Source organism: Xenopus laevis, chromosome 6S (assembly GCF_017654675.1).
Source record: "Xenopus laevis strain J_2021 chromosome 6S, Xenopus_laevis_v10.1, whole genome shotgun sequence".
Lineage (NCBI taxonomy): Eukaryota > Metazoa > Chordata > Amphibia > Anura > Pipidae > Xenopus > Xenopus laevis.
This window is the reverse complement of record NC_054382.1, coordinates 80143364-80170414: the sequence shown is the minus strand read 5'-3', so window position 1 is coordinate 80170414 and position 27051 is coordinate 80143364. Positions and strand designations below refer to the sequence as shown.

The 27051-nt window shown below is 38.8% G+C and overlaps 1 protein-coding gene across 2 annotated transcripts; it reads right to left on the bottom strand.

The window, feature by feature from the left end:
* Positions 1–256: 256 nt before the first annotated feature.
* Positions 257–25759, bottom strand: rnf144b.S (ring finger 144B S homeolog). 2 transcript variants are annotated; one of them, XM_018269510.2, is made up of 9 exons: positions 25247–25757; positions 23423–23483; positions 12618–12819; positions 11879–11983; positions 10589–10649; positions 5772–5973; positions 4734–4878; positions 1617–1706; positions 257–593 (listed from the first exon to the last, which is right to left on the bottom strand). In XM_018269510.2, exons 3-9 carry the CDS (start codon positions 12780–12782, stop codon positions 450–452), a joined length of 912 nt encoding a protein of 303 aa, XP_018124999.1. In that variant the 5' UTR covers positions 12783–12819; positions 23423–23483; positions 25247–25757; the 3' UTR covers positions 257–449. The 2 variants fall into 2 exon arrangements, with proteins under 2 accessions (XP_018124999.1, XP_018125000.1); XM_018269511.2 differs by lacking the exon at positions 23423–23483 and having other exon boundaries at positions 25247–25759.
* Between the last annotated feature and the right edge of the window lie 1292 nt (positions 25760–27051).

The window sequence follows — 27051 nt, the reverse complement described above, 5'->3', positions numbered from 1 at the left end:
TTCTATATACAATGGAGACTAATGGAGCTTAAGGTGCAATGTGCAATTGTATGTCTTTGGGGAAGCATTTTCCTTGGCTCTACATTTTCCTTGGCTTTAACTTCTCCAGTTCTGCAGCATAAAAAGCAGAGAATGAGGTGTGTATTTCCCCAAATGATGAATGTATGGAAAATTGCATAGATCTGTGCTTGTCACAGTAAGTTCTGTGAAGAGCAAATTCCCCTCGATCATAAATGTCTCATGACAGAACACTAATACAAGAAGTGGACTGGATCCTTTAACTGGCAAGAATCCTACTTAAAACATATTTTGCATTTATCCAGAAACTCCTTGCACAAAACTGAAGGTGAATAAATAGAATACAGGAATGTGTTTGAGTGAATCAGTACTATTTCCATAAAATTAAGAGCCAAATCCAAGATCTTGTGTTTCCAGATAAATAGACCGTGCTACACTGTGGGTGGTGGGACACTTTTTTTCTTCTTGCCTCTACAGGATTTACACACACAGCAGATAATGCAAGGTGATGCCAGCAGCAGCAATGGTGAAGTAACAACTGCAAGGATCCCCAAACCCACAAGGATCCCCACAACCTGAAGAAAATAGAAACAAAATGTCATTCTCATAAATATGCAAGAGGCTGAATAAAATCCCCACCCATTAGATTCACAAGAGTGCAATCCATAATTTAAGATTTGCGATCCTTTCTTTTGTCACAAAGTTATGTGCTTTTTGATTGCTCTTATGACAAACACAAAGAAATATATTTGAGATCTACTTGTTTGGTGAGGTTTCCAAAGGAACCAAATTTTACCCAGTTTTTTTTTTTTTTTGCAACCTAAATGGTAAAAATTGGTATTGCATTAACATAACTGCTCAATTTGATATGACCAAGGCTTGCATTATGTGACTTTCATGTAATACCATAAGATCAGATTTTTATAGAGTAAAATCAGATGGAGTTGGTGATGGTATTCAAATCATATCCCATTTCCCTGGCAATACATATTGATGTGGATTAGATCCACAATTCCACTAAATAGATTAGAAGGCATACTTTGGTTTTATAGAGGGAAATATAATACAATTCACAAAGAGCAAAACTTTGCAGATGAAAATGTGCTTGTCGCAATGTAATATTCTTCGTTAGGCTTTAATTGCATTGCAAATCTTAATTGTGCATTGCAAACCTTTAACACCTCCTCTGGAGTTTCGTTACATATTTTGTCACAAAAAATGGTTTGTGATTGGGAGATTTTATTACATACATTGCGAAGGTTTGCAAAAGCAATTTGATCTCAAAATTTGAGGAAGTCATTGAGGTCTTTAATCAGCCAAAAATGACGCAAATATGGTCGTCGACGTTCGCAAACGTTTTTCCTGTAAATAAACATATTACATTCCCCCAATAGTATATTAATAGGCTGCTTCACAGCACATCTGCAGCATCACTGAGGTTGTCTGTAAGGCCAGGCAACATGGAGTACTGCACAGCTTGAGATGGGCTGTGCCTCTGAAACCTACTTGTACATATGCTTAAACATACCTATATCAATACAGAATATTAAAGGGTAAGCCAATTCAAACAGAAATGAGGGCAATTTCAACTGACTGACCTGTGTTCTGTTCCACATCACAGAAGCTCTTGAATGTCCCAGTTTATTTCTGCATGGTCCTTTGTCGTAATGGCGAAGAAATATATCATTCTGAAACAAAGCACTTTGTATTAGTTATACATAAATGTGTTTTATTATTTTGACAACATAAAAGGAACAACCACAAAAGAACATTCTAGAAACTAATTTCTGAGTGAAATTAGGACTTGGCAGCTAATACCATGATCAGGATCAAATTAGAGCTAGATAGGCAAAAAATATCAGACAATTGATATTAGAAACTCTTTAAAATATGAAAAAGTTGTCTGTGAAAGCATGCTCACAGGGAAAAACAATGGCAGTATATAGACAACAACTGTGTCCAGTTACGGTAATATTTATAGGGAACATAATTAATTAATTAATGTCCCACAGCAGTTAACCAGGCATCTTGGATAATATAATCTTAACGATTCTTAAACCATGTGCCTATGTTACCTGTTGCGAGTTGGCTGGCATTCGTTTTTAGAAGGGGCTTAATTGTTTAAATCCCTGCAGAAAATCTCTGTGAATAGGTGATAAAGTACCCTAGATTGCTGCTTTCTTTTACAGTTCCCAGTTGGGGAAATGTTTAAATTTTCTGATATAAGCCAAATAAATATGATCTGGTAAATAACATTTCATGGAAACTTGAAGCTCTTCCAACTATGCATGGTATTAGGCAATTAATAAGGTTTGTTTGAACAAGCTGGTAGACTGGTCTACACTTTAGAAGGGGGGGGAGGAGGAAGACAAAAATGAAAAATAGTCAACCTTGCTCAAAGGAAAAGCTTCAAAGCTGCTGTTCTAAAGGCAATAGCACATGTAGTGCTTTAAAATACATTTGAGATTGTGGTCTACAAGCCCGTAAAATTGTGTTACTGTGCAAAACTTCTTTTGTATCTGTATCTTCTGTGTTTTAGCACAATAACACAGTTCTACTTCGATGACACTGCCTAAGTAGTGATGATTTCGATTTAATCCCTGAAACCAGAAACCATGGCAAATACAAGTGAATTTTTTTTATAAGGCTTTATTAGCCATTTTGCTTTTAGGTGTTACTTGCCAAAATTTCACTGCTTCCATGTAGCCAAGTTGTCTGGTATCAAGATGACATGTCCTGCTACAAATCATTGTAATAGCTTTGTATTTCCATAGTTGACAGTATAATAATCGAACCTGTACAGACAAATACCCAACACGGACATCCCCCTGTTCTAAACAGCAGAAAAACTTACATTTACTGGCCCTTTAACAATCTTTGAAACAAATGGATCTAACTGTACTTGAATAACACACAGGCCATTTCAGGCTTGCCTTTTTCTCTTTCTGGCTCATTTCCCAACACAGGGCAATTTTGCAGCTGGGCAGTTACCCATAGCAACAATCAGTAATTTGCTTTCTGCAACCAACTGAACAATCAAAGCAAAAATTTGTGCTGTTTTGGTAAATGTGCTTGACTGTGTTGTTCAGAGGTGTAACTACAGAGGAAGCAGACCCTGCAGCTGCAGGGGGGCCAAGGTAGAGGGGCCCCAATATTAGTAAGCAATTTCAACATATATTTGGAAAACAGGACAATTCCTGGATATGTTGGGGTCCCTAAAATGAATTTGCTGTGGGGCCCAGTAACATCTAGTTCCACCACTGGTGTTGTTTAAGAACTGTGTAATACTGCTTCAAAAATTATGTACACAAAACAAGGAGAAAAAAGAAATGACCCATCCAATTGCACCTTCCTATCCATATATTGCAAAACTCCAGTGAAGTGATTCTTAAAACTTAACTTTTAATAAACCATTAAGACCAATGTCTAGATAGCACCATTAAAAAGAAGGTTAAGTAAGGAGGCTGATAGACTGAATAACAGGGGGTTAGAGGGGTTTTATAGGTCAGGAGTGACGGTTAGTTCAAGGGAATCTATATATGATTATCCGGCACATTGGTCGCACTATATATCTATAGGTACACCAAGCAGTAACCCACGTACAGCCACCCCTTCACCCACTTCAGGATCCCTCCCTTTCGGTGTACGTGCAAACTGCTGAGGAATTAGGTTAGCAAAGACCTCGATTCATTTAAATTCCTCCAAAACTGGGTGTATTAGGATACTGACATCGATTGGTAAACCCACGGATCGTTCGTTGAACCAACCCCTTCACCCTCCAAGGTCCCCTCCCGATCCGATTGCCCCCGTATTAAATTCTATGTCCCTATCAGACGCCTACCTAACCAAAGCTAAAAGTGCACCTGACGCGCGTTTCACCCGCCAGTTTGCGGGCTTTATCAAAGGCATATATGTACCATTCCATTTCAGGCTCCAATTTTTAGTCGTGATAGGGTTAGATTGCAAGTTGTGTGGAACAAGGCCCTCCTTCCTCCTGTGTCACTTAATCTTTGTTATTGTTTACATATTTGTAACTGTGCATTTCTGTTTCTTCTATTTCAATGCAATATAAATTTGGCTCTTGGCAAATCTGCTACTGGGCTGTAACCCATGGCAACCAGATTATTGTTTGTCTTGCTCAACCTGCAGCTGGCTATAAACTGCTATACATGGATTGGTTGCTATGTGTTACTGTCCAGGTGCAATTTTACCCATTGTTTATAAATGAGCTCCAGTGTTTTACAGACAGCATATTTCAGTTAGCTGAAAAGCAGCTGTGACTGCCCGATGAAATCGACGTGAAACACATGTAAGTGAAGGTGTGCACCCCTTTTGGTCATTGAAGATATTCAGCCCTCTTGAAAGTACTCGTGTATGTGACAGTGGCCTAAACTGAGATTTTTGTTTCAATGAAACTATATTAAACATTATAATGTATGGGCTAGCAATATGTATAAACGGACAATGACAGATTCTTTTAAGAAACGTATTAATCACTTGCCATTCTGTTATAATATTTGATTGGGAAATTTTGCTTACCATTGCCTAAAATTTGAATCTCTGACTATGGGTACATTATTAGGCACATTACTATAAGTGCAAGTGTACTGCTGCTATTCCTGCTTACTGGTCTACAAAAAAATGCCACATGTAACATTAGTTTTGAGATTATTTTACAGTCAATCTTTAGTTTAATAGTATCATCAAACACTCACATCAAGGTTTTGCAAGCAGTACCAGCAAAAGGTATGCCTGCAGTTCTTGCACATCATTTGTGCACATCCTTCATTTCTCTCTATATAAATCCGGCACACGGGACACTGCTTGATACAAGCATCTACATCCATAGTAAGAAGGATTCTGAAACGAGAAAAAAAAGAGAATACCATAATAGAGGGTCTTACATAAGATGAATTATTATTATAACTCCATTATATATACAGTATCAAGTGCAAAACATTAGGGGTGGTATTTGAAATGTGTATTTGAAATGCCAGGGCCTAATTTGAATCCCAGTTTGGACCTGGTGGTCTGCCAGGATACAACTATGGTACAAGTCCAGCCACCACATTGGGTAAAGAAGGGGGTGGGGCAGTCAATAAGGAGAGTTACAGGAAATGGGCCACTAGAGATTCCATTAATGTACCCACTATGGGCCCAATAATATAGGTCAATTTCAGCCAGTGCCAAGGTATCAATACAATGTAATGTTAGTACAGTGAAGATTTGTGCAAGTACTCCTTAGCTGCTCTCTGATTTACAGATTAATGTACAGAAACCATCGGACTCTTAATTGAGCTTAATAGTTTGAGGCCAATTAATGCTACAAAACATGCACCAGGTCTAGTAAGCTATAGCAACCAATCAGATGTTTTCTTTTTAATAGGCAATCAGTTAATGTCACTTGCTGATTGGTTGCTACTAACCTGTCTTTGGCTAAAAGACCTCTTTTTCTGACTTCAGAAAGTTCTTGATGAACATTACATGTAAATGCTTTAAAAGCATTTCCTGGTAAACATACGTTGGCTTCAACTATTGCTGTGATTTTCTAAGCCTGAAATCAGGTTATGAAAATTTGCAGGTTAACAGGAAAACAAATTTATAATTCTAAACAAAGATAGCATTGCCATAGAAAATATTTGTATTAGAATTTTGCAATTTATTGCAGATGCTTTTTTTTTAATCTTAATAAAATTTAACTTCTGTTTTAGTCACAAAAAGCCAAATACTGAACAGGACAGTGTAAGACTTACCCTTTCTCGGGAGGAACGATGGGCTGATTTCCTTGGCATGATTGTCCAGGATGCCAGATGTTTTTGCAAACAGAACAAAATTTAATAAGGCAAGCAGAACAGTCCACTGGTACAGGCAGAGCAGAGTCACCAGTTTCCAATTGGCATACAGTATGGCAGTCGACAGTAGGGCACCATGTCTTGCAGGGGTCCAAATGTACCTCTGAAATAGAAAATATGCCAGTTTCACATACATGTTGTGATGAACACGTTTTTCTGGCCAATATATTATTGAAATTATAACTATATGGTTGATAAATAAGTGTTGCAAATATATTTTATCTTGTTATAGGCTACGGGAATACCGGCAGGCCAAACATTATACCTCAACAGTAGGCTTTAAAAGGGTTTTTTACCTTCCAAACCCTTTTTTTCAGTTCAGTTGTTTTCAGATTGTTCCCCAGAAATAAAGACTTATTAATTTTTTTTACTGTTTTTCCAAAATCTAAGTTTAAAGTTGAATGTCCCTGTCTCTGGTGTTTGATAGGGATGGACAAATTTTTTCACCTTGTTTTGCCGCAAAAACGAAGCCCATAGCGAAAAGTTGCACGTAAAAAAAAAAAATTTCGCCATGCGACAAAATGTTTTTGCTGCCCATAGACTTTAATGGTCTTCGGCGACGGCGAATTTTTGCTGAAACGAAACAGGTCAAATTCGCCCATCCCTAGTGTTTGAGTCTGGCAGCTCAGTAATTCAGGTGCAGACTCTTAATTGTTACAATTTTGCAATATGTATCAATTAGTTGATACATTTCTCAGCAGCATCTCTGGAGTATTAGCAACTATTGTATCAATTCTAACAGCTGCCTATAATAAAACCCAGAGATTCTGCTCAGCAGGGACAAAGATAAGAAATGTAAATGTATCAATTTAGGATCGGCGACCCCCTCCCAGAGCTGCTTTAGAAGGTGAAAAATAACACTTTACACTTCAATATTAGAAAAACGGTGACACAGAAAATAAAAAGGTAATTGGAAAAAGTTGTTACTTCTGGTGATCTATCTGAAAACAACTAGCTGTTTGAAGGTGAACAACAATCAGAAAAGCATGCCCCAATACCTTATCCAGCATAGAACTAAGCTATTTCTATGATCAATTTGTCTTATAAAGATATGTGAAAAAATTATTTAGAGATGAAGCAAAGTGATGCAAATCTAAAAGCACTAAAATATACTATTCTTTTTAGCCAAACTTGAAACTATGTGAGTAGGCAAATAATTACATCATAGTACAAAACTGTGTTTAATCTATTCCTTTTCCAGTGCTGCTATCTGGGAATACCTACTGTATCTGTAACTCAGAAATAATAAAGCTTAATACAAGAAGGTGATATGAGATGCTTCCAGATCAGCTTCTGTTAATAGAAAAGTAAAAGCCACATGTCTGCTTGTATTTGAGCCAATAAAGCACATCTTTATATTTACACAAATTACAGTGTGCTGCAGTATATTGGATTTCTACAATAGAAAAGTAACAGTGCGCACATTACTGTGGCATAATTATAAAATCATGTATCTAAATGACTTAATTGGTCTTAATACTTTTTAATCAACCTGCACTAACGCAGCCAATGTAAAAAGGTATGGAAGCTTCTGCTGTTGCTTTATTACCCACAATAGAGTCATTATATGAACCATTTACTTTTCTGGATGACTCTGCATGCATTTACAATTTAAGTGGTATTATGTTTATGATCTATTACATCACTTAACTGGTTTATTCATAAGCTTTCTCCTGGAAACATCAACATTCAATTAGCCATCAAGAATGCCTACTATATGGTTAATTCTTCATGTAAATAAATACTTGTGCCTAATCCCACAATACAATGGACAATGGCAATATCCATACAGCAAAACACTTCGAATAAATGCAATAGGAACCACTCCTGCCTTGCCTAGATCAAAGAGATAAAGTAAGGCCAATTCAAAGGGCCATGACTTGTAGCAAGTTTTGACAAGGGCAACTGAACACTTCCTCTTGACATACATAGAAAACAGTCGCCCAGCATGTAGAATCACAATGCAAGAGCGGCAACTTGGGTCTAATTGGTGCATTTCACATACAGGTCATTAAAAAGTGAACTACAGTTGTTTTTGATTGCAGACATTAATGCAGCCAATATACCATTTAATGAACTGCCCTTATTTCATTTTTCTAGCTCTTAAATATATTGATTGATATATTGATTTTCCATAAAATTGTGTATGTTTGATGATACCCTATATTTGTTCATGCCAAACACAGATTACCCTGGGTTATAAACTCTTTAAAAGTAAAATATAAATAAAAAATATGGCAGTTAATAATTTTCTTGCAAATGTGCTGCCCAGGTATCTGGAAAGTTAAAAGTTAAGCTGGTTATAAACAGAGTAACCTATTCCCGACTAAACTAATCCAGCATTTGTTTTTAATTTTGAAGCCATCGGTAAGTAAATTATTAACACATTATATGTGATCCCAGTGAATCTTAGTTTATTGTGACAAAAAAATCTGGTCTGGTAATGCCTCCAGCTGAAATGAGGAATTCCTCAAGTGATGAGGGCTGCACCACCCTTTGACATGGAGGAAAATTTGTCAAAGTAAAACTAGAGCTTGCCAAGGTCTGCCAGGGTGAAATGTCACCACTATTTATCAAGGTGTAAATTATCATTTTCATCAGTAGATAAACATGCTCCCAAAAATCCCATAAAAATTAAAAGTGGGGGAATTTCACTCTGGCAGACTGCACTGAGCTCTAGTTTCATTCTTTGATAAACACCCCCCCCCCCTTTGTGTGATCTGAATACTATTCCTGAGACAGGAATAGTTTAAGGGTAGGGGCACACCTGGAGATTCGGGGAGATTTAGTCGCCCAATGATTTTTCATTAAAGCCGGCAGAAGACATGGGGAAGCAGCTCGGGGAGTTTAGTTGCCCCAAAGAAGAGGCGATTAGTTGCTGGGTGACAATCTCCCCGATTCTCCAGGTGTGCCCTTACCCTAACCATCCATGCGGGGCTAAATCTTGCATGATCAATTTTACCTGCAAGCTGAATTAGTAGACAGAGGTTTGTGTCTGGTAGAGTATTCTCTCAGGGTAAATCATTAACATGGAAATAAAAGCAGGTTACCAAGGGATTTGCATGTACTGGTAGTTGATCCTGGTGGAATGAAGGCAGATAAGCCTGACAGAGAAGCACCTGGGAACTCACCTGGGTTATTAATATGGTAAATTATATTTACCGGTATATATTCGGACGGTGCACACAGATCACAAAATAGATGCCTAGGTGCTGGAGCATTACATCAATACTTACAAAACAACAAACAGTCCTCATAGGTCTTTAGTGAAAAAACAAGTGTAGTTTATTCAACGTTTCGGCTCAGCTACATGAGCCGTCTTCAGGAAGTGAGGGTTCACAATGAACATACAAATTTATATACATGGGTATACAGGGAAAGGCACCAAATACCAAATGACGCTAGTGTCAGAACAATCTGTGTGTATTTTACCAGCATTAGGCTGGTGAAGTATAAACTCCTGGGAAAAGTCTGTGTGGCTGCAGCAAGTAATACTATTTAATTCTATTCTGGCTTAGGAAAAGATGGATAGTGGGTCCCTGGAGTGAATGGAAGAGAGCAGGGTGGGCTTCCATTCCTTGCTCAATGTAAGGGTTTTGCAGCTGCCAATATAGAGGCAGCAAAGTAATTAGCTACTGATTTGATGTAGTTAAAAGGAGGTGTGGGACTACACATCAGGGCTTCTTCCCCTGGATATCTCCTGGAGCTGGAGGTGGGTGAGGGGCCTCGTGAGGACCTTCTTGAGTGAAGGAAGGTGCCTGTGTGTAGCTGGGAAGGAGAGTGATTCCCTGCTGACCTAAGTTAGAGAGAGAGCTCTAAAGGACTGGAGAGGAAAAGAGAAACCCCTCCCAGGAGACAAGTGTGTCTTGAGTGTGGCCCAGAGAGGATTCTGGGATTTGCGGTCCACCAAAAGCCAGTGAGGGCTAGGGAAACTGTGAGTTAAAGTCAGGGTGTGAATTGGGACTGTTAAGGCTTATGTGAAGCTAATGTTAACCCCAATGTGAAGCCAGTGGGCTGAAAGTCAGCAAAGCTGCATTTAACTTAAAGGCGGTGTCAGTCTCCATTCTCTGTGCTGAAAACTGTGCCGGGGCCTTGGATTTCGCTACCTGAAGCTCAATATATATATATATATATATATATATATATATATATATATATATATATATATATATATATATATATATATATATATATATATATATATATATATATATATATATATATAGGTATGGGACATGTAATCAAGAATGCTTGGGACCTGGGGTTACCCGATTAAGGGATCTTTCAATAATTTGGATCTTAAGTCTACTATATAATCATGTAAACTTTAAATAAAATTCATAGGCTTGTTTTGCCTTCAATAAGGAATAATTATAATATCTTAGTTTGGAGCAAGTACAATGTACTGTTTTATTGTTACAGAGAAAAGGGAGTGTGTGTGTGTGTGTGTATATTTACACACACACACACACACACACACAGCTCAGACACACAAAGGAAGTTGCAACAGTTATACACTGTAAATATACTGTTGATGAAAAAAAATAAAGGCAAGATTACAAAAAAAAAAAAAAAAGTTGCTGCTAAACTACAACTTCCATGCTAGCTGTTATAGTTCTGCAGATGGTGGCAGGTTAAAGATGGCAGATTTAGCACATTTACTGGCCCAGTGGAAGCAAGCCGTTACTGCTGTTCACAAACATAAAAGGTTAACTTACCTCTCTCAAGTTTTAACCTCTGATAAAACTGCAGCTGTTCAACAGGTACCAAAGCAGAGATCTAAAAATAAATATTTATTTCAGTGTATATGCAATAAAACTAACAGAATATTCTTTATAAATAATCTAGAGTAATGAAAATATCATTAGGGATATTATGCAGTAAAACATAATGGAAATCACTAGGTTAGATTGTTTTGCTGACACTGTACAGGTATGGGATCCATTATCTGGAAACCCGTCATCCAGAAAGTTCCGAATTATGGAAAGGCCATCTACCATAGACTCCATTTTATCAAAATAATCCAAACTTTTAAAAATGATTTCCTTTTTCTCTGCAATAATAAAACAGTACCTTGTGCTTGATCCCAGCTAAGATATAATTAATCCTTAATGGAAGCAAGACCAGCCTATTCGGTTTATTTAATATTTACATGGTTTTCCCTGGGAACACACTGCTTAAAAGCCACTGCCAGACTATTTTGCAATGCTGTTTTTATTACATACTAAGAATAATTCTAATACGGGAATACCTATAACAAATTGCACCCTGTTTACATGTGATGGTTAGGTCACAAAATCTCCAAATTTTTCAAATGTTTGATGATCAGGCATTAAAGCATAAGCCACCTTACAGTAAAGGAAAAACATGTTCCCTAAAAAATTTACTAATTCACACATTTCCAGAAGCCCACAACTCTTTTCCAGTTTGAATAAAAGTGCTTTGTAGCATTTAAATATAACACACAGTTATCTCCACTTATAAAAATTGTGTTTGCTTCAGAAATACAACTATAGTTATATAAATAATCTTGCCAATTTAGTAATTACTAACTATATGTAAGCTGAGAATGTAAAATGAACCTCTATGAAAAATAAAGTGTTTTAAATAGCAACGATATTGACCACATCATTTCCATTGCCTAAATATTCATCAAAATTGAGCAAATAAAAATCATGCCAAAGAAAGCCTACAGACACCACAGAAAGTAGTTATTAGCACGCCAGTAGCTGGTGTGCATATGCTGGTTGAAAAGTTCATAGATGTGGAATGTTTGTGGATGTTTAGATTTTTCAGTGAAAGGCATTGCATTGACTGAGCTGATGCAAAGTAAACATTATCTAAAGCAAAATAAAAAGTGGAACAAGAAATCTATTGCTCCAGATTTCCTTGGCAAGGAAAGATTGATGCCAGGTGTTTGCTAGTGGTAAGTAAAATGACTAAAAAAAGGAATTTAGCAGAAACATTGAGGCTTTGCTTAAACAGGAACTTTTTACAAATGTCAATACCTCTGCTTCCTGAAGGATACCCTGGTTTGTGCATGCCGTGCCTGGACATGTGATTGGCGATCCAAAGCCTTCCCGGATTGTAAACTGTGTATACTGTTTGAGGCACTAAAGGAGTAAAGAACACTCAGTCAGAAACACGGTCACATCATAAATGGTGAAAGTTAATCTGTAACTCCCAAGATGCCAATAAAGCAAAGTGGCTTGGTGCCTTGCAGCCCTGTGGTACATAGGTAGGTAGGTTCAACTATCTGTATGGATTTCCTCCCACACTATATAAACATACAGGCAGGTTTGGTGGTTACTATTGAAACTGTAACAATGCCATGAATGGTGCTTGAACAAGAATTATTTATGCACGACTACAGGTGACAAATCTCCCGAAAATGCATGTCCATTGGAAATAACGGAAATGGCCAGCGGAAATACCTACATATTGCAAAGTCGCAAAAGTTTCCTTCTGAGGCAACTCAAAAAATGTATTTTCGTGAGATCTGTCGCCCACAGTCGTGCATTTTTTTCCACAGGTGACAAATCTGCACAGTTTCAGCCACTGCCCTACAAGTAATTGTATTGTTGCAATGTACACATATATGCAAGTCACCGCATACCTGCTGGGCCCTAACGAGGCATGGGGAATACTTCAAAAGGCTAAAAGCAGTAATTGCTGTAAAGTATATTTTAAAAATATTAAAATGTAGGAAATGGATACTGAATGGTTCAGCAAGGTAGAAAAACTCACCGATGTGCAAAAAATACAACTGCATGCCTGTAGGGAGGTCATCTTATCAATGGGATGTTCACAAAGACACAGTTTGCATAGTATTAAGGGCTCCAGGGACAATTCTCCCGGACTTGAATTGCCTGCCACCATGGTGTGATGGCAGACTTTACCAGCTGAGGCCATATTTGCTTTAGATAAGCAGCATTCTAAATCCTCAGATCTGAAAGAAAAAAAAAACTGTATGACATAAATAAAGGAGAACACTGCAAAAAAAAACAAAAAAAAAACCCAGCAATATATAGAACAACTACATCAGAGGTCAGATATTATGCAACGTGGACGTCAGATGCTACAGCCTGTCCAAATATATACAGGTATAGGATCCGTTATCTGGAAACCAGCTATCCAGAAAGCTCCAAATTACGGAAAGGCTCCTTTCTGTTCCACATTCAGAAACGTTGAATCGGAAGTGCCGCAAGCAGACTTTTTCGCATTTCGAATAGTTATTCCGTTACCGACTTTTATTACATTCCCCCGTTAATGTTTACATGATTTTCTAGTAGACTTAAAGGGGTGGTTCACCTTTTAGTAACTTTTAGTATGTTATAGCCAATTCTAAGCAACTTGTCAATTAGCCTTCATTGTTTATTTTCTATAGTTTTGTAATTATTAGCCTTTTTCTTCTGACGCTTTCCAGCTTTCAAATAGGCGTCACTGCCCCATCTCAAAAACAAATGCTCTGTAAAGCTAAAAATGTATTGTTATTTGCTACTTTTTATTTATCATTTTTCTAGTAAGGTCCTATCCTATTCATATTCCAGCCTCCTATTCAAATCAATGAATGGTTGCTTATTGTTGCTGATTATGGTTGGGTAATTTGGACCTTAGTTACCAGATTGCTTAAAATGCAGATTGAAGAGCTGCTGAATAAAAAGCTAAATAACGCAACAAAAAATTAAAACCAATTGCAAAATGTCTCAGAATATCACCCTCTACATCATAAACGTTACTGCAAAGGTGAACAACCCGTTTAAGGTATTAAGATCCAAGTTACGGAAAGATCCGTCTTCTGGAAAGCCCCAGGACCCGAGCATTCTGGATAACAGGTCCCATATCTGCATTTATATTCAAAAGAATTATATGTGGGAAAGTTTTGAGCCACCAAACAACAGAGAAATATGTTTAAGACACACACATATACATATATACATATATACATATATATATATATACACATATATATATATATATATATATACATATATACACACATATATATATATATATATATATACATATATACACACATACATATATATATATATATATATATATATATATATATATATATATATATATATATATACACACACATACATACACATATATATATATATATACACACACATATATACATATATATATATATATATATATATATATACATATATACATATATACATATATACATATATACACATATACACATATACACATATATATATATATATATATATATATATATATATTTATATATATATATACACACACATATATACATATATACATATATACATATATACATATATACATATATACATATATACACATATACACATATATATATATATATATATATATATATATATATATATATATATATATATATATATATACATACACACTGAGTAAGCAACATTTATTGAAATGCAGAGAAACACACTCATACGTATTATTCCACTGATCAATGCCTGTGTGTACTTGGCTACAGGCTGCAGCTTCAAGACAAGTTGTGCCAAAGCACACAGAAGTTATGTACAAGAAAGGAATGCAAAGTACACACAGGCAAACAGGTTTTACAATATCAGTTTCACTCCTAGGACATGCAGCAACAGGGCAATAATAGTCTGTTCATTTGTAACACAAAGCTTTAAAGTGAAGTATGAAAAAGTAGTTCTTGTACAATCTTTCTTTAGAAGCCAACAATAAAAATTCAAATAATGTAATGAAAACATAACTTTTTACATTAACATCATCACTAGATAATCATTTGGTATACTGAATAATCATATAACTTCCAAGCCAAGGCTATAAAACATTTTAACTTTTAATAGGCGAATGGGGCTAAACATCAAGAAGTTGGAGAGAATCGTAATGGGGGGTCACTCCTCTACTGTGTTCATATATTACAGCAGTGCAGCAGCCAACAGTAACGAAGGCCAAAATTTTACTGGCCTATGTGGTGGAGGGCCGATAATGGAAGTCAGTGTTGGCCACTTCTCCTTTTAAACCACACCCACTGTAAACCACACCCACATTACCACAAGAACTTTTAAGATCATATCCACATTAACGGTGGTAGCACCCCAAAAAAAACTAAATGGCTGGTGCTCACTGCAGGGAATACCTCATCACTCATGTGAAACATTTAAGTTATGTTAAAACATACCCTTAAATCCATATGCCTCATCCTCCCCTGTGGATAATACAACAACCCCCCAACACATGATTAAACACCTTAGGGACACTTAACAACAATTTCCAAATGCTAACAAACCCCAAGAACAAACCCCTAACAGGCTTAAATTCCACAGGCAGCGTAGGGTAAGCAGAGAATGGCACACACAAGCAGCACTGGGCAAGCAGAGAATGTCACACAAGCAGCACTGAGTAAGCAGAGAATGTCACACCCAAGCAGCACTGAGCAAGCAGAGAATGGCATACACAAGCAGCACTGGGCAAGCAGAGAATGGCACACCCAAGCAGCACTGGGCAAGCAGAGAATGGCACACCAAAGCAGCACTGGGCAAGCAGAGAATGGCACACCAAAGCAGTGCTGAGTAAGCAGAGAATGGCACACACAAGCAGTGCTGGGCAAGCAGAGAATGGCACACACAAGCAGCACTGGGCAAGCAGAGAATGGCACACACAAGCAATACTGGGCAAGCAGAGAATGGCACACACAAGCAATACTGGGCAAGCAGAGAATGGCACACCCAAGCAGCACTGGGCAAGCAGAGAATGGCACACACAAGCAATACTGGGCAAGCAGAGAATGGCACACACAAGCAGCACTGGGCAAGCAAAAAATGGCACACACAGGCAGCACTGAGTAAGCAGATAGGGAAACCTATCATTCTAATATACTACATACAGTGCTAATTCTAATCTTTAAAAATGATTTCTTTTTTTCCCTGTAATAATAAAACAGTGACCTTGATCCTAAATAAGTATAATATAAATAATCTTTATTGGAGGGAAACCGATCCTATTGTGTTAGATCCCATACGGGTATTTTGTCTATTATTGTAATTGTATTGGATGACTTTATTTAGGCACGCGGTGTCATATTTCATACTGTATTCATCTAACTATAATCAGAAGGAAACTTCATTCTATTAATGCAGATCACAGGGACCATTTTGAAGGTCATGGTCATCTAAAATGAACTTTTGGTATGATGTACAGATTGATATTCTGAGACACTTTGTAATTGGTTTTCATTTTTTATTATTTGTGGGTTTTTAGTTATTTAGCTTTTTATTCAGCAGCTCTTCAGATTGCTATTTAAGCAGTCTGGTTGCTTGAGCCCACATTACCCTAGCAACCAGGCATTGATTTGAAGAAGAGACTGGAATATGAATAGGAGAGGCCTGAATAGAAAGAGGAGTAATAAAAAGTAACAATAACAATACATTTGTAGCCTTACAGAGCATTTGTTTGTAGTTGGGGTCAGTGACCCCCATTTGAAAGCTGGAAATAGTCAGAAGAAAAAGGCAGTTAAAAAAAACTAAAAATAAATGATGAAAACCAATTGAAAGGTTGCTTAGAATTTGCCATTCTATAACATACTAAAAGTTATCTGAAAGGTGAACCACCCCTTTAAGTTCATATATGCAATTACAGAATTCTGCATGCACATCAAGTCAAAGGCAGAGAATGGGGATGGGTCATTTAGCATCTTTCACTGCAGCAGCCTGCTGTTGAAAAGAATGATCATATAGGTACTTCAAAGTGTCCCTTCAATGAACACCCAATTAACTTTATTAGACTACCACACAGTGACATCCAACCTAAACTGCTAGCAAAAAACACAATTTCAACAAAAACTGTTGTTCAACACCTGCATGGATATTGCTATCGTGTTTTTTTTCTTCAGAATTTATACTTTTGCACTGCATTACATATCTAAAAAGACGAAATGAAAAAAACTACAAGCCCTTATATTAAAGCACACTGCAAGTCATAAGACTATGATGTAACAGACATTTTAAGAGTGGTACAGTACATTATTTGGAATGTGTGAGTTGCTACTTTGGAAAAAAAATATACACAACTGATTTATCAATATACAGATATATAAATAGAAATGCTCTGCCCAAGTAATTTAGAACTAACATATCCAGTACAACTACAAATCCAATTGTTAGACATGTCAGAGACAGGCTTCTTAATACACAAAATAAAAACATTTTTTTAATAATATAAACAGCTGTTGTGTACTACGTATAAAGATATCTGGAACCACTTCAGAATGCTATGGGCTGTTACCACCACTTACATATAAGCGCTCAGTCTGCAGCAGGAATTTCATGTCACAACTCTCAAACACATATTGTTCTAGTTTTTGTAATGAGTTTACTTACAGTGTCTATTTTTAAAACACAAAAATGTTAAGAAGCCTCCATAAATCCTGTGAAAATGATCAGCAAAACGAAAGGCGGGTTTTATCAAGCCATATAGTGGGATAATAACTTATTTCTATGAGAATTGAAAGGCAATGTACTGGCCATATACAGGCCTCAAATCATCTCTTTTGAGAAGAATATCTGATGAGGCTCATTTAGATATTGATGTAGTAGTATGTATATTTTGTATGTATTTTTATTTGTAAAGCGCTCCTTGAAGGTAAAGCACTGTACAGCAAAACAATAAATTAGTAGTAACAGACAAGGGGTCATTGGAAGAAAAAGTAACAATAAGTAGTGTTATTTTATTTTACCATATGATTAGTGAGGTCAATATGCAAGGGTTTCATGGATGCCCTTTCTTGGCTGAAAAGTGGAAGAGACTTACTAGCAATCAAATAGCACACACGCATAAAGTTGTTAGCGAGAATTGGCAGATTAAAGTTCAACACCTTTAAAACCCCTTGGTACATATCTTGTTGCATCTGTTCATAGCCTGTCAAAATCTGATTAGTTAGATTGCTGTAGGCAGGGACTGAAGTTTTGTGAACAAAACGTAGTCACTGATATTCCTGAACTGGGATTCAGAATAAGGTTTAGTACTCAGCTACACAGAGGCCCAAACAGCCCCCCACCAGCCCAATAAAAAGTTACTGTCTATGGCATCTTACACCAGCCTGTGCCATTTGCCAGAACCCACAGATTGCCAGGCCTGCTCCTGAGATAAGGTCTTTGAAAACTTGTGTTGCTTTCCCTGACTAAATTAATGATAAAACTTGAAAAATATGCCTGAACAAAGCAACAAAAAAAACATATGTAAATCTTTATACATATAAGATAATGAAGCAAGAACACGCGCTAGTGATGGCTTCGCCGCACTTCGCCAGGCGTAGTTTCGGCAGGGATGTGCAAATTCACGAAGATCAGAAGTTGCGCACAGGTTACCGAACGGTTGCAAAGTTGCGCTATCGATAATAGGATAAGCAGTCCGAAGTTACGCTAGTGATGCCTAATTAGCATACGGCCGTGTATGCTGCAGCAACTACATTACACTACACAAGGCCAGGGAAACTTAATTAAATGTAATAGAGGTCTTATATTTCCCTACACATGTGCCCACTGTATAGTTTAGGTGCCAAATGTAAGGGGGAAGGAGGGTACCCAAAAAAAATTTACAATCTTTTTCAGCCTATCACCCAGTAAAAAGTAAAAAACGCCAGCGTTTTTTGGGACTTAGAAAAATTTTCAACCTTTTTTTTGACAAACTCCTATCTACTCTATTGCTCTTCGCCTGGTCTGAGGTGGCAAAGTAAAGTCTGGCGCAAGAGGTAACGTTCAGTAAAATCCGAAAGTTCGCCTGGTGTAAGGGTGCGAAGTAGCGCTAGAGTAGGTCTACTTCGCTAGCGAATTTACGGCATCACCCGTTGTTAAATCAGCGAAGTGGCAAAATGACGTCACGCTGGCGAATTTTAGCGGTCGTTAGCCACTTCGCCCTTTAGTAAATTTTCCCCTAAGACGTGTACAGGTATGAGACCTGTTATCCAGAATGCTTGGGACCTGGTGCTTATGTTGGATGGTGTCGCAGAGTTTATTCGATGCGACACAACAGTCGAATATAGACGCAGCATGCAGCGTCTGCATCCGACAGTCTTGTCGGACGAACGCAGCAACCATCCGACGTTGCTGTTGCTTACCTTGTTTTCCGTCGCATTGACTTGACGCCTGTGTTTTGGCGCAGCGTGTCAAATCCGGCACAATATCGGGGAAATCGCCCGTGTAGTTGTACCCTCTTTACTTAGCCCTCCGTGTATATTCTATCCAGCGGAGTTCACGGCAGCTATCATCTTCTCTTCGGCAATCTTTGGAATGAGACCGGCGAAGCAGGCGCAGTCGGAGCAATTTTCTGTTAAGCGTCAACTGCGCATGCACCGAAACTCACATAAATTGCCGAAATTGTCTCATTCCGAAGATTACCGAAGTGGCTGAAGATGGCGCCCATGAACTCCGCTGGACAGAATCTGCACGGAGGGGTAAGTAAAGAGTTAGGGGCATTTGCCCGGAGGGGCAGCTACGCTGGGGGAGGAGGGAGGGGGGGTCTATGTAGGGTAGGGTTTTTTTTATTATGGATTTGTTTCTCTTTTAACAGACAGTATACCACCTTGCTCAACTCCCTAGTTCAACATGAGTTCCATTAATAAGGCTGATGCTGAATATACTTTTTTTGCTCATTTTGATTTAGAAAAAATCTATGGGTTTTGTTATTTTATGTGTTCCAACCAGAGTCCTAATGCTTTAAACATCCATCCATTCAGCACCCTAAACTCACTAATCTAAGTGGGCATAATCTACAAAATGGTTTCCCCCACCAGAGGTATGGGCTAATAAATCCTGTACTCTAGTTGGGGGAAATTGTACTATTTTGGGCAGAAAATCCTCCTAAGAGGGCTATGCTACCCACACACTCATTATGCATGTAATGTCAACTCTACCTTCCGAACTTACATAACACATGTGTATAATGAGTAAGCTTAAAAAGTTGCTTAATATGCGCATGTGTGTCCAAATATGACCACCCGGACCCATTATCCAGAAACCCTTGATCCAGAAAGCTGCGAATAACTAAATAGTCGTCTCCCGTACACTCCATTTTATCCAAATAATCCACATTTTTAAAAATGATCTCCTTTTTCTCTTTAATAATAGCAGCTTGTACTTGATCCAAACTAGATATAATGAATCCATATTACAAGCAAAACAAGTCTTTTGGGTTTATTTAATGATTACATGATTTTCAAATAGACAAGGTATTAATATCTAAATTATGGAAAGATCTGTTATCCTGAAAAGCACAGGTTCAAGCATTCTGGATAACAGGTCCCATATCTGTACCCAAAATTATCCATTATCCATTTCAATGGCAATAGGCTTAAACCTAAGGTGGACTCACAAGTCAGGCAATTGTTGCTTAAAAACACTGACCTATGGGAGCACCAGTGAGTTGATAGCTATTGCCATTACATACTTATTACATAGATAATATGCACGCTGCATCGCCAAGCACAAAATATGAATTCAAGCTTGGGAACAGGTCTATACTGAATTACTGACAGGCACAAATAAGGGGAGCATTTCAGTCTTTTTTAACCCATTAAACCTATGGAAATTTTTCTGTGAATAGTAATTAGATGAGCCTCCACCACAAATCCATAATGAGTGAAGCAGATGTGCTGGATTTCATTGCTAAGTGCTAAATGCACATGCAACAATTTTCCTACATTCTCGTGCCCTAATGGGAAACTGATGGCAGTTTGTTCCATCCCTTGCTTTGCTTGCCCTGCATCAGAACCTAGAATATACACAGCTTGATTTATTGAAAAATTCATAGAGCAAAAGAAGAGAGTAAGTTGATACCCTGTAGAAAACAAGGCAACTCTTTCAGCGTTAGGTACTTTTATATTCGTATTACCAATTCCTGTCAAGTAAATTCTCTTGATAAACATCAACCTTTAACAAGAGCCTCTAATCTGAAAATAATGTATAACTTGATCTCACTGCAATTTTTCAGTTACAGCTCTTTATACCGTCTGAAACAATACTGCAAGATTTGGCCCTCAGGGTTATTTTAATGACCCCCAGACTAAGAAAGTCATCCACTAACCGTAAAGCGTCATCATTTTGATATAATCCAGCCTATGCACATGTAGAAAATAAATGGTACTGGTTTAAATAAAAAAAAAAAACATAAAAATGTTAATTCAATAATATTGCCTAAACTTCTAGTGTGAATGAGGACTATATAATGCAGAGGGAACAATGTATCTATAGGAGCAAGTAAGTGTTGCATCATTTACAATTTGTAACACATGGAACCTTAGTGTCAATAGGGCTCATTTATAAATGAAGCATAAAGAAAACCCTTGACAAAAAAGCCCTCAAGGCACAAACCTTTACAACATGCCTGAAGTCCCCACCCTCAAGCCCACCATATACTAGACTGAAATGTAACGCAAAGTTGTGCCTGCCTGCTAAACACAACCCACAGTGTTTGCACATTTTGCTTAAACTGTGCACATTTTAGTACAAGACAAAATAAAGCAATCCGAAGTATACTTTATTATTTCTCTTTTAAAATCCAAAAGCTTGCTCTTTACTACAGGTTAAAACAAGAGAGCTGCTCTGATTCCCTTGGTAGAGGACCAGTAGCATTATCTGGTGAAAGCACAGCAGCCACTCAGAAATGAGCAAGAGTTTAATCAGAAATGCCTGCTCATTTCCTATTGGCTGCCACTCTATGAGGCCCATTTAAGAAAGGTTGAATTTTAATGGTTTTAGAGATTTTTGAAACCTTGATGCTCTAAAATCACATATGCCATGAAAGTTATTAAAAGATCTGATCACGAAAAGTACAAACCGAAAAAAATTGCTGAATGATGCACTAAAAAAAATACACACGTTTTTCTGATAATAACTGGAGAAAAAAAAAATCCATCCAATAGAATTGGTGCAGCTTCCACTGACTTCTATAAAACCTCAACTACTTTTACTTAGAAAAGTTTTGTGGTTTTTACACTTAATAAATCTTGATTTTTTTAAAGAAATTAAAAAAAACTTTTAGAGAAAAAATATATAGAAATCTGAATTAGCAAATCGACCCCCAAAAGTAGATAAGAGTGATGCTGTCCTATTAGGAGAAAAAGATAATTGGAGTTGTGATCTTTTAAAGGCCAAATAAAAGTCTGTATGCATGGGCATTTAGCTGTGTTTGCAATGTAGTATTGATTTTTATTTTCCACTCTGTCCCGTGGGTCTCCTTCCATTGAGAAAAAAATGATTACCCATATCAATAGGTTTGTTTTTGCTATAGTTTTTACAGGAGCAGTGGCCTGCTCAATGGTGTAGCCAGGTGATACCTGCTGTGTTCAATATAAAGGGAAATCATTTTGGAGTTTTACCTATAAAAAGTAAGTTTCAGGTGAAACTTAGGGGCCGATTCACTAACTTCGATTGAAGAATTCGAAGTTTTTTTTGGGCTACTTCGACTATCGAATGGGCTACTTCCCCCTTTCGACTACGAGTTCGAATCGAAGGATTCAAAGTAAAAATCGTTCGACTATTCGACCATTCGATAGTCGAAGTACTGTCTCTTTAAAAAATACTTCGACCCCCTAGTTCGCCATCTAAAAGCTACCGAAGTCAATGTTAGCCTATGGCGAAGGTCCCCATAGGCTTGGCTAACTTTTTTTGATCGAAGGATATTCCTTCGATCGTTGGATTTAAATGCTTCGAATCGTTAGATTCGAAGGATTTAATCGTTCGATCGAAGGAATAATCCTTTGATCGTTCGTTCAAACTATCTGCGCTAAATCCTTCGACTTCGATATTCGAAGTTGAAGGATTTCAATTCCTAGTCGAATATCGAGGGTTAATTAACCCTCGATATTTGACCCTTAGTTCCTATAGAAATGCCTACATGAATACTATGATCCTAATGAATCCTGTTAAAGTGAGTGTAGGACTAGCCATACCAGGGATAACTGATGCCGTTGGCCAACTTGAATATATTGCAAAATATGGATAAACAATCCTTGTTATGTTTAACTTGGGACGGCATTTTTAATAGCAATATGCACAAACTGTCCTAATATATTGATATGGGTGAATGCAGAAGATGCATTGATTTTGTCCATATACATTTTGTGCTCATATCTCATTCTTCTTGATAGAAATTGCTTAATGGTGAGCACAACTTTGTCTCTCATTCCATGGAAGAAGACACTAACATGCAAAGCAGGAAAAACTAAGAGCAATTATTTTTTTTTTGCATTAAGCACTGGTGCTAAATAAAAGCAACTTGCTTTGTGAAATGCATACAAATTCTCATGGGTACACTGCCATAGGATCTCCACATACTGTATAAACTACTCTTATTAGAAAAATCATATCTATTTAGTGAGAATATACTAGCTGACTATAAGGAACAATGAGAAAGGATATCCACACAGGAACTCAGATGGATCTGTTACAATTGCTACCAAAATGATAGATCCACCTGTGCCCTCTAAGGATATCCTTCGAATGTTTAACATAGGAATACACAACTAGCAGTTAAGTTGCAATGTGTTATCAAGAACTCACCTGTTATTAGGTTTAGAACACAATCTAGATTTCCGTAAAACCAGCGTAACCTTTCTTGTCCCTGAAATTAATAGCAGAACTTAGAGGACTTACATGGGAACTGCTAAAATGACATCATGCAGAAACACAATTGTACCTGTAATTCTGTAATTCTCATTTGCGGTTTGCAAGATTATGCAAAAATAGAAGTTTTAAAGAAGATACACTGAAAGAAGAACTAAAGAGCAGTTAAAAAGTTAAGTTAAAAAAATTGAATGAAAATGACTTAACAGCAATTCAATTGAATCAACGTGGGACAAATTATAAACTCTTTGAATCTATATTTTGGAATATTTTAAACATTCAGTGACTCGTGAGTATTTGTTGTTCAGTTCATAGTTCCACTACAGCTCCAGTGTTTTTCACCACAAGCAGTCAGTAAACATTAACAGAGGCTTATCATTGCTTCACAATTTGTTTTGTCTGTTTCTTAAAAAGGAACTAGCCTTTCTGCACAGTACTAGCCTTTCTGCACAGTACTAGCCTTTCTGCACAGTACTAGCCTTTCTGCACAGTACTAGCCTTTCTGCACAGTACTAGCCTTTCTGCACAGTACTAGCCTTTCTGCACAGTACTAGCCTTTCTGCACAGTACTAGCCTTTCTGCACAGTACTAGCCCTTCTGCACAGTACTAGCCCTTCTGCACAGTACTAGCCCTTCTGCACAGTACTAGCCTTTCTGCACAATACCCTTCAAGTATTGGGTCCATTGCTTGCTATGCAACATATAGTAGTGCCAGATAACAATAAACTCATAATGTAATATACAGAGGAAGTGCATGTATGCAGGCTGGTGCTGAAAAGGCTTCTGGGAGTTGTAGTAGGACTGTTGGAAATATATGATTATGCAATACACACAAACACAGTCTTTTATAGTTAATGATAAATTCTGAATGGCTAATGGTGCTGGAGGAAATGTACAATACTTAAATGTATGTATCGCCTTCTCTAGATCTAGACACAGGTGTATGTATATATTTCATGCACACCTTCTTATGCAAAGGTAGGAACTGTTGCAAGCAGTAAGTAAAATTCACAACAAGCGCTTGCACGGGATACGTGTGCAGAGGCTGCAGCCTATCCGACCAGTTTAACTATAACCAAACCCAACAACATGCATCTGCCACAGACTGGATTATCAGAAAACACACAAGATAATGACCATTTTGCTAGTGATATTTGTTTTAATTACAGGTACAAACTCAGCTTGGGGGTAAATAGCTCAGCTGATCTATTGGCTTGTGCCAAACTGCAGTTCCAGGGAAAGGCGCTGTCCTTGCTCTTTATACAGCAGCTGAAAAGTGCCTGTTTGTGGCTGACAGCTCTGCTTCTGTGCACGCACACAGGTCTGCTGGGACTGATCAGAAAAAGATGAGGACAGTGTGCAATGTGCCTCGCCAGCTGTTTTAAAAATAAGCCTAGTTTTCGCATGGGGTAGGACTAGCCCCAACACCCCAGCATCTGATTAGACCCCTTGTATAACAGTTTCACATATTGATCAACCTGTAGCCCCTCCAACTGTTGTAATACTATAATTCCCTGAGCTGGAATGTCTTAGGGAGCCTGTGCAAGTCATAGTTTATTAGTGCAGACCCCCCCCCCCCATGCATCTCCAGTCTTTCTGCTTGGCCCTAGTTAAACTACAACTCCCAGCAGGCCCTGACAAGATTGCTATGTGACATGCAAGAAGCTGCAGTAAAACTGGATGACCACACAATGAAGATCCCTGGCTGCATCCTGCAGAGTAGAGCCCTAGCTGGACGTGAGGAAAAGCGGTTTACAATACCTGGAATAAAGAGATCACATTCGCCAGGCTCCTCTCACTATTAGGACGGCTCCTAGTGAGTGGCTGGTGCAGTACGTTCCCTTCTCACTCCATCTCCTTGTGCTCCGCAAAGCTCTCACGGTTCTCCCAGTCCCCTTAGTCCCCTCCCCTATTCACAGCAAGTTGCCATTCTCTCCAGAGCACGTGACGGCTTGTAATGCAGTATCTATGGGAGCACTGCGGGTCATGATCCAGGAAGCCCGAGCACTTCCTGCTTCCCATGTGGGCTTTCCTCTGCTCAGCGCCTGCAGGTGATTACATCCACGCTGCTCAGTCAGTACGCCATGCAACGCGCTGCACTTCCACTTCCCTCCTACATTCTTTCATTGCTGGCCCGACATGTTCAGTAATATCAGTAATACGTAACACAGTGATTATGGTGTCGGGGACTGGCAGCACAAGTACTGCCCTACTTTTCCCGCTGATAATTAGCCGCGCAGTTTGTAATGATCAGTGTCGGACTGACTGGAATGCCAGGGGCCAGCCAGAAAACCTGGGAACGTGGGCCCACTTTCCAAACTATTATTCCTTCTCACGCAACCTCTTTATTTTCCAAGTCTTTTATATTTACTTTCTACGGTATATTCTTCCATTATTAAACATTGTTTTTCTCATAAAAAAATATGGAATGACCATGAAATAGTCGTTGTCACCTGGGACCACTGGGAGTTTTCCTGGTATCCCAGTGGGCCAGTACTACAGAAAACATTTTAGGACATCCTCCCTCGTAATAATACCTGTTCTTCATGCGATGCCTTCGGAATGGCGCATCGGGTGCTTTTACAGTCACTCATCGTCCAAATCTGCAATCACACCTCCCTCTACCCTCCCTACTCAGCCGTCAGCAGCGCCGATTCTACTTACAGCGCCGCCTGAGGCGGCTCCTTCAATGCCGCCCCTCCCTCACCGGCAGGAACACTAATGCGAAGAGCGCGATTGCGCTCTCTCGCAATAGTAAAGCCGAATTTCCGGTTTAAAAAACGGAAATTCGGCTCTTAAAGGTACCAGGAGTGTCTTTTTGCCGCCCCTGGAAACCTCTCCTGCGTTGCCGTCTGAGGCGAGTTTCTCAACTCGCCTCATTGGCGGCACGCCCCTGGCCGTCAGTCATATGAACCAGTGGCTGAACTACCGGGGGAGCAGGGGGTGCGAGCGGGTCAGGGCCCACCCCCTCAGGGCCCCCCGGCAGCGCCGCAAGTCACTGAAATCAACCCGGCAGCACGCCGTACGGAGGGGGGTGGGGCCCGGCTGCGCATCACGCAACAGGGCCCGCCCCCTCTAGGAACGCTGCTGATATGAACTCTGCCCTCAGCCTTCCGCCCTCAGCCCTCAATCCTCCACCCTCAGTCCTCTTCCTTCCGCCCTCGCTGCTCAGCACTCTACCCTCAGATCTCTCTTTTCAGCGGACAGTCTTATCCATCAGTTTCTAAAGTGGTGAGCGAGGGCGTAAGGAAGCGGACTGAAGGCAGAGGAATGAGGGCGGAAGCAGGCGCGTTTCAGGCATCAACGCCGCCTGAGGCGGCGTTCGCAATGCCGCCCCCAGGCTTACCATAAGATCTCCGACGGGATATCTGGTGAGGGGCGCAGAGTGCGAAATATCACTCAGTGCTAGAAAAGCCGAATTTCCGGTTTAATAACCGGAAATTCGGCTCTTAAAGTTACCAGGAGCGGCTTTTTGCCGCCCCTGGTAACTTCTGGGGCGCTGCCGCCTGAGGCAAGGTACTCACCTTGCCTCATGGCAGAAACGCCCCTGGGCGGAAGGCAGATGG

Excerpts from the sequence above, each read along its gene's own strand:
- rnf144b.S (XM_018269511.2), bottom strand. The coding sequence starts at position 12,782 with ATGGCCTCAGCTGGTAAAGTCTGCCATCACACCATGGTGGCAGGCAAT. Across the intron at positions 5,974-10,588 it reads GAGGTTAAAACTTGAGAGAG|AGGTACATTTGGACCCCTGC; the intron begins GTAAGTTAACCT and ends TTTCTATTTCAG. Across the intron at positions 4,879-5,771 it reads ATCGTTCCTCCCGAGAAAGG|AATCCTTCTTACTATGGATG; the intron begins GTAAGTCTTACA and ends TTCTCGTTTCAG.